At 36.9% G+C, this 12,751-nt stretch overlaps 1 protein-coding gene across 1 annotated transcript; it reads left to right on the top strand.

Annotated features, from left to right (window-relative positions):
* Positions 1-4,341: 4,341 nt before the first annotated feature.
* LOC113699379 (putative disease resistance protein RGA3) lies at positions 4,342-9,117 on the top strand. The gene is made up of 2 exons (XM_027219719.2): positions 4,342-7,947; positions 8,706-9,117. Exon 1 carries the CDS (start codon positions 4,485-4,487, stop codon positions 6,627-6,629), a length of 2,145 nt encoding a protein of 714 aa, XP_027075520.1. The 5' UTR covers positions 4,342-4,484; the 3' UTR covers positions 6,630-7,947; positions 8,706-9,117.
* The last annotated feature ends 3,634 nt before the right edge of the window (positions 9,118-12,751 follow it).

Genomic DNA, 12,751 nt, shown 5'->3' with positions numbered 1-12,751 from the left:
TAGAAGTTTTTGTAAGGTGAAAAACTTTTTTGTAGAAGTTTTTGTAATATGAAAAATTTTATAGAAATTTTTGTAAGATGAAAAACATGTTTTTCCTTTTTTTTTTCTTTCTTTTTCTCTTTCTCTTTCTTTTTCTTTTCTTTCCTCTCTTCTTCTTCTTCTTCTTCTTCTTCTTCCTTCCCCCTCCCCCTTCCCCGTTACCTTTGCCTCCCACCTCCAACACCTCCGCCAGCACCACTTCTCTCTTTTTTTTTTTTTTTTTTTTTTTGCTTTTCTCCTCTCCCTCCCCGCCACCCCCAAACTTTTCCATCATCCCCTTTCTCTCTCCTCTGCCCACCATCTCCCTAGGCCCGCCACCCCTCTCTCTCCCTCCCCCGCCACTCCCTCTGCCCACCATCCCTTTCCTCCCCTCTCCCCCGCCACGCCTCCCTCTCCCTCCACTGCCACCCCTTTCCTCCCCTCTCCCTCTCCCTCTCCCCTCCCCCTCGCACTCCGACCACAGAGGAAGGCCGGCCATGGACCATTAATTTTTTTTAGCTTTTTTTCTCAGGCCCACCACCCCCTCCCCTCTCCTTCCTCCGCCACTCTCCCCCTCTCCCTTTGCGATCTGGTCACGCGACCGGATCGCACCTAGCAGGAGGGGGAGGGTGGCGGGGGAAGGAAAGGGGAGGAGAGGGGGTGAGGGTGAGGGACAGAAAAAAAAAATTTTGAGGTGACCGGTGCCGAGAGAGGTGGTGGAGGTGGTGGCTGGCGTGGTGGGTGAGGGAGGAAAAAGAAGAAAAGTTTTTGAAAAATTTTGTGTGTATTAGATTTTTGGGAGTGTGTAGGTAAAAAATTTTGAAAAATTTTCTGGGATTCCCGTAGCAAAAGTTGTTAAAAAAGTAGTAGCTTAAAAACGGGTAAAAAACCTTAGTTCCAAACAGGGCCTTGTTAAATTATTCGTCAAAGAATTCGGCTGCCGACTTGTAATTATCACAAGAATTAATCTCAGCCAAGAAAAACTCTGGAATGAAGCATTCGGATTGAGTCAATGAGTAGTGAGGAGTTGGGGCAAGCAGCAATCGTCCCGAAAGATTGACAGCCATGTTTTGGCCTATATATGTATAAGTCCTAAATTACATATATACATCGATTTTGACACCATATTTGAATTTCATAAAATTTTATTTTATATTTATAAGTTATTAAAAGTAAGTTACATCCAGTGAAAAATGAAGCAAAATCGACTCAAACAGCAATTGTTTGAGTCCCTAGGCCTCCACGGTTCTATAAGTTCAGATTTTTATCCCTTAGAAAATTGAAAAATTTTAAAAATATTCTTTATAAGTTTAGATATTTGCCCATGCAAAAATTAAAAATATCTTATATTACATACTTGAATGCAAAATATTAAAATTTGCATTGTCAAAGTAAACTTTCTAGTTCCGTTTATGATAGGGAATTAGGGATGAGAAAGCCAAGAAGGGGCGGTGGATATGGATTCAAGTTCAGAGGGTGGCCCCCTAACATAACCAAATAGTCAATTTTTGGATACCCTCTAGACAAAAAATTTTGTGTAAAGCAAGTCAGTTAATTAGCAGAGGCAGCTCAATCCTTAACTATGTTATAATGTTACTCTTTAATTCTTAGACAATTTGCAAAATTTAAGAAGTTACAAGTTAGAACAATCTTATTGTATAATCTGATATAGTGAATGCAACGAGAAAGTATTTCGTCGTATTTAACTAGGGATGTAAACAAGTTTAATCAAGTCAAACACCCTGCTATTCAAATTTATTTAATTATTTTAGCAAGTTTAAAATTTTAACAAATTTAAAATTTTGTTCAAACTTGGTTTATTTATTTACTGAATCAAGTTTGATCGAGTTTTTTTTTTTTTTATATCGAGTTTGAATGTTTATCAAACACAAAAAGTTGTTTATCCTTGGTTTAATTAGTTGGTGAATAAAATTTGAATGAATTCTTACCAAACCAAATTCAATTCGAGTATCAAATAGTTTGGTTCATCTTTCAGTCCTACTTTAAACTTACGTATATCTCCAATTTGAGGACTAGAATGAAATTTTGTAGGTATTACTGGAATTATGTCATGACTTGATAAAAAATTTCACGAACATAAGGTAGTTTTCTTTAGAAGATTTTTTTTGGGTAAACAACAAAAAAAAACACCCTGTGGTATAGCTATCTTACAGAAAACCCCCTATAGTTTCAAATCATATGTGTTGGTATCTCATGGTTTGAAGTAATTTGAACATTGTCGGAAATCGTTAAAAAAACGATTTTGAGTGAAATGATAGAAATGATCATATAATATAAGCAAAAAATAGCCTAAAACAACCAATTTTTGATTCATTAGTTTCATTCACTAATAATATAAACAAAAAACGTCGATTTCTACAAGTTTAGAGCAAATTTGAAAAAGAATCATGGTTGTTTTATTAATGTATGAGGGAGAAAATAGGTATTTCAGATCAAAATTTGCCTTAAAAAACTATTTTTTGGAAGAACCAAGCACATTTCCAGCACGTTTACATCACACGCGTTGAATTTAATGATTTCCTTTGATTTTTCACTTTACTTCAAACCATGAAGTACCGATGTGTATGATTTGAAATTATAGGGAATTATTCTATAAAATAGCTATACTATAGAGGGATTTTGTGTTGTTTACCCTTTTTTTTTTTTAATTTGCTGCACTTAGGACAGCAGATAAGAACAAAAAACGAAAAAAAAATAAGAAAAAGGTGACCAACTATTATAACCATTAATATTACAACTCACCCCTGAATTGCAACATTTTGCTAAAAAAAAAAAAAAAAAAAAATTTGTGTGTTTAAAGAATTGATGAACGCATTTCAGAATGGATAAGCCGGTGTTTCTTATGTCTAACGGCAAATTACCCCCAACCTTCCTAATATCTCAATAGTCAAATTTCTCAACAGAACACTTCTCTTCCCTGTGAATGACATGATTAAGAATCTTCTGCTCTCTGGCAGTCATATGCTCTGTATGTCTCTGTGTGTGTAGATTAAACAACAATTGTCATGCTTGTGAAGTACTCTGGTGTAATGCATCCTAAACAGAAGCTCTAGGGTGACCCTTTCTGTATGAAAAACACGAGGAGCAGAGAGTGTTGTTATGGCTTTAAATTAGAGACAATACGTAAGAAACCTAAGAGAAGGATATTTCTCCAGGCCTTATCCTCATATCTTGAGTTCATGTTGCAGGTTCGTAGATGGAAATTTGTTATCATCTTCCTCTTCTAGTTGACAATTGATTGTTGACAAATAAAATGAACAATTTCCACAGTCGGTTAAATGTCAACTTACAATGCATGACCAGTTGATTATGAATCTTTTTGCAGAGCATATTAGGTCTTTTAAAATCGATGTATGCCCTGGTTACTTTGGAATTTGGAAGAAGGCTCGGATTTCCACCTTTCAATAGAAAATGCTGGATTTGAGGGGAACTGAGACCACTTGCACTTTTCTTGGTCAGCTCCATTGGCGTTCCTGATGGTTTGTTGAGCCCGATTGCTTTCAATTGGATTGAAGCAAACTCTTGGTCCTATATTCAACACTAGCTTCTTGTATGTGATAATATTCGCATGTACTGAAGAGAAATTGGAACATCTCTATTTTGTAGTACCCGCCAATATGTTAGAATTTAGAGCTTAAATTACTAAAACAACATTTAGACCTGCCAAAAAAATAGTTTACTAAGACTTGTATTGAGAGTTGAAAAATGATTTTAGATTTCTCATTCAATATCTCTCTATTAATCGAAAGTGTAAGTAATAAGTCTACACAATTTTTTTGTGACAAACCTCAACACACTATCCAAATCTCTCCTAACAAATCTCAACATAATATATAGAACAAAGAACAAGCTTGAACTAGTCAAAAACAACAAGTGTGGAACAACTCTAAGAACTTGACTTAGTTAATTACTAATTTATTTTAATTTAGTGCTAAAATATCTGTAGAACAGTCACATATCTCAATACAATAAATTCAGTCATTAAATAAGCTTCTCTTGGATTAAATGAATGAAGTCCTTGTAATCTGATTATTTGAAATATGCATCGTGTATTGTGTATATTATATTTGCAATATTCAGTTGATTGTGTCGTTTAATACCCTTTGTCTGTGCAAAGGCAAAACTTTTCTTTAAGTTTTTCACGCCCTTTGTCTGGGAATCTCACTCGTACTATTCTAATTATTGTTGTCCCAGCTTTAACATGTGAAGGCCCTACCAAAAGCCAAAGAAAAAAAAAACAACAAACAAAAAAATGTACGGCTAGAATATAATACTTCTTTCAGTGAAGACTAGGAAATTTCGTTTTGGAAAAAATGAAGGATAAGTAATGGATTCAGTGCTTTGTAACTCACACCTGTTGAATGTTGACCATCTCTGGCTGCAAAAAGTAGTCCAACTATTCAACCAAAGCATTTTACCTCCATCTGTTAAGAGTTTCCCTGAAGATGGCTGAAGCTGTACTCAGTTTTGTTGGTGTAATCTTGAATAAGATACTTCCACTTACTGCCGACGAGATCAGCCGGGTATGGGGTGTAAAGAAAGACCTTCAGAAGCTTGCCAAGAAAGTAGAGATGGTGGAAGCTTTGATTTTTTATGCTGAATGCAAGAAATCATCAAGCAAAGCCGTGCAGCTTTGGCTGAAAAGGCTCCAGTCCGTAGCACGTGATGCTGAGATCGTGTTGGATGACTTCGGATATGAAGTTTTGCAGCAGAAGGTTGAGAATCGGAAGCGCGACAAGGTACGCAACTTCTTTTCTTCCTCAAATCCTATTTCCTTTCATCTAGAGATGGCTAACAAGATCAAGAATGCTAGCGCATCTCTAGAGGAAGCTTACAGAGAAGCAAATCAGATAGGGCTTCATCCAGTTCAGCTAACCATGACATCTGCTGATCACAAAGAGGATCGGTCAACGGATCCTTTTGTGGATGGGTCGGAAATGATGGGAAGGGAAGTTGAGGAATCTCATGTTGTAAGGATGTTAATTAGCTCAGACTATAAGAAGGATTTACCTGTCATGTCAATAGTTGGTTTGGGTGGCCAGGGAAAAACAACCCTTGCACAGCTGGTGCTAAAAAATGGGAGTGTAGTGAAGCATTTTGATGAAACAATATGGGTTTGTGTGTCTGATGATTTCAAAGTGGAAAGGCTGTTGAATGAGATGCTTCAATCCCTCGAGAAAAAGAATGCTGAGACGACAAACAGGGAAGCATTGGTGAGCAGGCTTCAAGAAAATTTGCAAGGAAAAAGTTACTTGCTTGTGCTTGATGATGTTTGGAATGACAATCGAGAGAAATGGGATCGCATGAGGAGATGTTTGTTGGCAATTGGGGGTGCTCTAGGAAGCAAAATATTGGCCACCACACGTAGTGATGAGGTAGCCCCAGCAATGCAAACATCTGGTTTGTATCATCTAGAGATCCTCTCAGATGATTATAGCTGGATGTTGTTTGAAAAATTAGCTTTTGCAGACGGTGGTGTAAGAAAGACTCGAGATCTAGTGGACATTGGCAGAAGGATACTGAAAAAGTGCGGTGGTGTGCCACTAGCGATCAAAGTGATTGGGGGTCTATTGTACTCTAAAAAGGATGCCTCTGAATGGTTGATGATTGAGAAAAGTGAAATATGGAATAAGTCAAGCAATATTGCAGATGGAGTCTTTTCTGTCCTGAAGCTGAGTTATGAAAACTTACCTTCATTGTCAGTGAAACAATGCTTTGCAAGTTGTTCCATTTTCCCGAAGGACACTGTCATGGAAAAAGAAAGCTTGATACAGATTTGGATGGCCCAGGGATTGATTAATGATGCCAAGGGAGGAGGTCATTTGCAAATGGAGGATATAGGCAGTGACTATTTCAACATATTACTTCGGAGTTCTTTGTTGCAAGCTACTTTTGGGAATTCCATTAACAAAATCAAGTTCTGCCGGATGCACGACCTTGTGCATGATCTTTCATTGCAAGTGTCAAATAATTGTTGCTTAAATACAGAGGATGGCATGGAAGTCAGTCATGATGATGAAGTTATGCATTTGATCATCATTCTGAGTCAAGGGAAGATGCTAAAGAATATCAAAGGGATTCCTCCAAATTTGCAGACGTTTTATCTTGTGGGTGATGGTATGCTCGAAGACATCACCAAAACATCTAGACACCTTTGTGTATTAAAAGGAGACTGCACGAATGTTACTCATCTCCCGAATGCAGTAGGTGATATGAAACATTTAAGACATCTTCATATCAGTAAAACTCGTGTCACTGCTCTGCCAGATTCCATCACAAAGCTCTACAATTTGATAACCTTGAAAGTATTTTGCGTGAAGGAGATACCCAAGAAGTTTAGCAATTTAATTAACTTGAGGCATTTCCAGTTTTTATTTGGTGCTGCTTTGGTCCAATCATGTTTGTTCGCTGGAATTGGGCAGTTGTCTAATCTTCAGACATTGCCCTACTTTGTGGTAAGCCAAGCCAAGGGATGTCAACTTGAGGAGTTGGAACACTTGAGCAACCTCCGAGGCGAGTTAGAAATATTTGGACTGGAGAATGTGAGCAGCTTTGAATCAGCAGCAAAAGCAAATTTGTCCAAAAAATAAGACTTTCATGGGATGACACGAAAGAACATTGTGACGACAACAATATCAATAGTGTCATGGAAGGTCTCCAACCTCACCCAAACTTGAAAAGTTTAGGTATTAGGGGTTTCAAAGGTTCAAGGTTTCCATTGCGGATGGTGGCAAAGGATCACTTAATGGTACTTCGGAATCTGGCACACCTCAGGTTGGAGAAATTGGGTAAGTGTGAACAAGTACCACCACTGGGGGGACTTGTTTTGTCTCGAGTCCTTAGAGATGGTGTCCTTACACAATGTGAAACGCATTGGGGCTGAATTCTATGGTCTTGAACATCTTGATAATGCCAGGAGCAGTACTTGTAGCAGTAGTAGAGAGGCGAAACCAATCAATCTGTTTCCGTCCGAAACTATCGCGTTTTGTGTTGGAGGACATGGAAAGTCTAGAGGAGTGGTCAGATGCAATGGTTCCCTCGAATTCTTCCTCATCAATTAAGGTATTCTCTAATCTCTGGTACTTGGTAATCGAAAGGCTCCCCAGCTTGGCTGTTTTACCAGGTATGGAGAACTTGACATCTCTTGAGGAGTTAGAGATACGGAGATGTGGAATTGTGGCATGTATAAGGAATTTGAATAGCCTTACATCTCTTGAATCCTCATCCTTAGAAGACTGCCCTGCTTTAGATGCTTCTCTAGATATGAAAAACCCCCAGTCCCTACATACTCTAAACATCTCAAGATGTGATAAGTTGAATACTTCATTGAGTAATAATCTTGAGAAGTTCACATTGCTCGAGCGGTTGACGGTCTTTTCTGACGACCCTGGTTGTTGGGCAAAGGGTCTACAATATCTTGCCAACCTCTGTGAGTTGGAACTCGGTGGCTTCTCTGACAACCTTGATTATTTCCCGTGGCCAGACTCCGTCACCAAGGATGATGATGATTCTGCAAAACAACATTTCTTCTCTCTAGAAAAACTTGAATTGTCTGGATGGCCAAAAATCACGTCTCTTCCAGACCAAATTCAGCATCACTCTACCTTGACAGTTCTAGAGATACAGGAGTTTGAGGGGTTGGAAGTTCTTCCAGAATGGATAGGTAGCCTTCAAAATCTTCAAGAAGTGTGCATTGGCAATTGCACTAACCTCAAACAATTACCCTCTGCAGAAGCAATACAACAACTCACCAGTTTAAATCTACTGTATATCGCCGACTATCCTCTTTTAGCAGAGAGATGCACCAAAGGAAGTGGCGAAAAGTGGCCCAAGATTGCATGTATTCCCCTTATTGATACCGATTGAACAAAGTTTGACTCGTTTCACATTAGGGAAACAAACCGCCCTGTAAGTTAATTTTTCCAATGTTTTATCCTACTTATTCTCTGTTTTCTCAAGCTGCCTTATTGATACCAGATGTCTGCTGATTGTCTTATTCTGATTCTTGGACACGATTCAGAAAATTTAAGATAGATTATAAGTATTAATAAACTTTTTTTTTTTTAAATAAAACGATTCATTACATCATCTAAAAAACTTCAATGCACCAGGTTTTTAGTAGTGGACTATGAAAATTTACTTTTTTTTTTTTTGGGTGAGCCCTGCCATCGAATTGGTAGAATAGACATGAGCATGTTTTTTAAAAGAAAAATTACAAATGATTAGGAATTGAATAAAAATTTTCTTTTCAAGTATCCCAAGTATAGGTATTTTCCCTGAGCCAAAGGTGGCTTTTCCAGTGTTGCAACTGCATTTGATCCTAAACAACTTATCTGCTTGACCTTTGTCAGTCATTCTCGACCCTGGGGATTCTTTATGTGAAGCAGTTGCTCAAAATTTCAAACAAGGTTGTAGCTAAATGCTTAGAAATACTTTTGTTCTCTGTTATGTAATCAACCTTATTGGCATTTTCGGGCCAACAAAATCTAACATCTCTGACCTGCTCCTTTATGAACAACGCATAATTGAGCTGCAGTCACTTAGCTTGATTTTGTTTTTGGCATTTAATAGCTTGCTAAGCTAATTCTTACACGTTCTACTATTTTCCTTTTCCTGATTCAGCAAATGACTGCCTATTTGTTGAGCTCATGTCTGTTATGCTGCAGGGACAACAACCTTTCCTCACCAAGACCGACCAAAGTATTTCCATGAGGACACCTGAGTTACAGCTTCACAGTGTTATATGCAACCAGACAACTCATTTTACGATGTTACGTGTCCTTGAGTGCCCTGTTGTGTTGGAATGAGAATCAGCATCCGTCCAATTATGAATGACTGAGTGCCTGTGCATCGACGATGGTGCAGCAGAGCTTGCATGCGGTGAGCTGAGGCCAGATGGACATTTTGGGGGATTTTGATGAAACCTGTTGTAACCATGTTGAACAGCATAGTTATTACCTCTTGTAAAATTTCCAAGTCTTGCTTTCAGAACTAGCTATTACCAACTTTATTTATTCTGATTTTGCGAGGAACATGATAAAGATTGTTGAACAAGTACATGGAGGACCTGTTGTGCACTTGTACTGGGACCAACAGTTATGCAAATGATGAAACTATATAACGGCATGTATATATGCAAACAATAGAACTATATTGAGATCCAATAAGGCTAGCGGTTTGCATTTGAACAAGAATAATGCTTGAAACAGTTGTTAAGAGAAGATCTTTCATTTGTCAAAATGAACTACTCTCTGGTAATTTACAGACGCATGCCACAGCGCACACACAATGGGCTGAGGACTGCTTTGGATCCCTATTTCTAACTCAGAATGTCTAGTGTAATGATGCCAATGGGCTTCATGTGAGATTCCAAAAGTAGTCGTAAGAAATGAGAAGGTTCTTGATTCCGCTGTAAGGTTCTAATTACTGTTCATGGATAAAAAAACGACACATTAATATTTAATCAAATGTATGAATGCTATTTAGTTTGGGTGCATAAGAAACTCTCTATCTCTTTGGACAGATTAGTTGCTCATTCAACTCGTGGTGGTTACACGCCGAGTAATAGGTTAATGTGCTTCCAACGGGTCAGAATCCCATATCAGATTCTTGGTGCTTGGAAACTAAATGAGGTAATTGAGTAGTATATTTCATCCTTCAGACTAATTGGAAATGATGCATAAAGTTAGCAATGAGAAAAGCTTGCTTATGTTTTCATAACCTATGATGTTCAAAAGGTCAAAACGCTATGATTTCACCCATTGATGAACAAATTTGGGCAGACTCCATTACTTAAAAGGATTAATCTTTTCTATACTAACAGTGTATATACATACTGTCAACGTTGGATGAATGATAATTATGCAAAATTTGAATTTGAAATTTAATTTTTATACATATGTCATAGATCTAACGGTAATAGTGTATACACTGTCAGTGTATATAGGATTTAATCTTACCTAAATCTTCACCTGTTGATCATTTTAAGTTTCAAATACCAACTAATTGACATTGGCACCGATTGCTGCAGAGGAGATTGCACATATGCCCACGATTAAAATCAAGGATATTTTATTTGTAACTGTGGACTTTCTCTACTTCCTGTAAGTTTAAATTTCCTCCAGTCTTCTGGGTATTTTTTTTTTGTTAAAAAAACAAAAGAAAAAAAAACTCTTCCACATAACTCTTTTCTATTTTCATATCCACCAATTCTGATTATCTCTCAAGCATAGAGAAATGCGGAAGTTTGGCTTGTACGAGGAATTTGAAGAGCCTTGCATCTCTTCAACACTTTACCATGACGCAGAGCAACTGCTCTAATTTAGATGCTTCCCTAGATATGGAAAACTCCCAATCTCTACGTTTTCTAGATATCTCAGGATGTGACAAGTTAAATTCTTCATTGAGTAGTATTGAAGATTTTTTATGGCCCTGAGTAACTGCTCTAATATAAGAGGATGGGAACTGCAATAGATATTCCGTCCCATATTCTGTGCTACTCTTTTTCTTACTTTTTATTATATTTCTATTTCTCCTATATAAATATTATTTTTTAGTTCTTTTTTGTTATTTAAAGATTTAATAACTATTAATTGAGTAATATGCAAAATTAGAGATTGAGACAGAAGATCCGTTGCAGATTGGAACTCAGTGGTTTCAACAAAACAACATCACTGTGTTATGTTTATGTGTCCCTCTGGTCGCATGCCCCAAGAAGGGGGGAAAGAAAAAATGCCGACACATCAGTATTGGGGGGTGGGGGTTGGGTCTTGGGTTATAAGTCTCCAGTAGCCTTCAAAAGTTACCGATTTTTGGAGGTACTGTTGGGAGTTAGGTTTATTTCTCGAAATCTTACTTTCTGTACGCCGGCACTTCCATAAATGACAATATGGAGCAATAGGCCTGTAGGGACAGCTACCTTTGTTAAATTATTGGTCAAAGAATTCAGCCGCCGAGCCACTGGCGTTGGTCCAGTGGTCATCCCAAACTTGGTGCAGGCGATCAAGAGTTCGAATCTTGCTTTCTATAAAATTTATCACAATATGTGACGATCTTTATTGACCAGTTTCGATAGAAAAATCCTCGATAAAAAAAAAAAAATTCAGCCGCCGACTTGTAATTATAACAAGTATTAATCTCAGCTAAGAAAATCTCTAGAATGAAGCATTCGGATTGAGTCAATAGGTAGTGTGGTGATCATAGAGGGAACCGGAGGAGTGGCAGGAGGGGCCACCTGCCCTATTTCCCCACGGTTGGGCCAAGTAGCAATCGCACCGAAAGATTGACAGCCATAATTTGGCTATAAATATATATATATATATATATATATATATATATATATATATATATATATATATATAAGTCCCAAATTACATCTTATACATCGATTTTACCACCATATTTGAGGTCTATAAAATTTTATTTTACATTTACAAGTTGTTAAAAGTAAATTATATCCCGTGAAAAATGAAGCAAAATTGGTCCAAATGATTTTTTTGACAACCGTTTGAACCCCTGATCCTTCACAGTTCTGTAATTTTAGATTTTTATCCCTTAGAAAATTGAAAATTTTTAAACTATTCCCTATAAGTTTAGATATTTGCCCATGCAAAAATTAAAAATATCTTATATCACATACTTGAATGCAAATATATTAAGATTTGCATTGTCAAAGTAAACTTTCTAGTTCCGTTTGTGATGGGGAATTAGGGAGACAAAACCGCGAGGGGGCGGCGGATATGGATTCAAGTTCAGAGGATGGCCCCCTAACATGACCAAATAGTCAATTTTTGGATACCCTCTAGACAAAAAATTTTGTGTAAAGCAAGCAAGTCACGTTTAAGTGGTTTATTTCAAAAAATTCAGACAAGTGTGTTATGTACTCGTTTGGTCCGGTGGTGGTTCAGTCCCCTCCGAATTATCCCTGGACCTCCTTAGGTCCGCCCCCTCCCCCTTAGTATAGAATAGATTAAGTTATACAACTGTTGTTGTCTTCGAAAAAAAAAAGTCAATTAATTAGCAGAGGCAGCTCAATTCTAAACTATGTCATAATGTTACTCTTTAATTCTTAGACAATTTGCAAAATTTAAGAAGTTACAAATTAGAACAATCTTACTGTATAATCTGATATAGTGAATGCAACGAGAAAGTATTTTGTCATATTTAACTAGGGATGTAAATAAGTTTAATTAAGTCGAGCATTCTAGTGTTTAAATTTATTTGATTATTGTAACAAATTGAAAATTTTGTTCAAACTTAGTTTATTTATTTACTGAATCAAGTTTGAATGATTATCAAATATAAAATGTTGTTCACCCTTGGTTTAATTAGTTAGTGAATCAAATTTGAATGAATTCTTACCAAATTAAGTTCGATTCGAATATCAAATAGTTTGGTTCATCTTTCAGTCTTACTTTATACTTATGTATATCTCCAATTTGAGGACTAGAATGAAATTTTGTAAGTATTACTGGCATTATTTCATGACATGATAAAAAATTTCACGAACATAAGGTAGTTTTCTTGAGAAGTTTTTTTTCTTTTAATTTGCTGCACTTAGGACAGCAGATAAGAACCAAAAAAAAAAAAAAAAAAGGTGACCCACTATTATAACCATTAATATTACAACTCACCCCTGAATTGCAACATTTTTCAAAAAAAAAAAAAATGTGTTTAAAGAATAGATGAACGCATTTCGGAATGAATAAGCTGG

This window comes from Coffea arabica, chromosome 7c (assembly GCF_036785885.1).
Source record: "Coffea arabica cultivar ET-39 chromosome 7c, Coffea Arabica ET-39 HiFi, whole genome shotgun sequence".
NCBI lineage: Eukaryota > Viridiplantae > Streptophyta > Magnoliopsida > Gentianales > Rubiaceae > Coffea > Coffea arabica.
Note: the sequence above shows the minus strand (reverse complement) of the source record. Positions and strands in the feature narration are given on the sequence as shown.

What these genes read in the sequence shown, in the direction of transcription:
- LOC113699379 (XM_027219719.2), top strand. Translation starts at nt 4,485, where the DNA reads ATGGCTGAAGCTGTACTCAGTTTTGTTGGTGTAATCTTGAATAAGATA.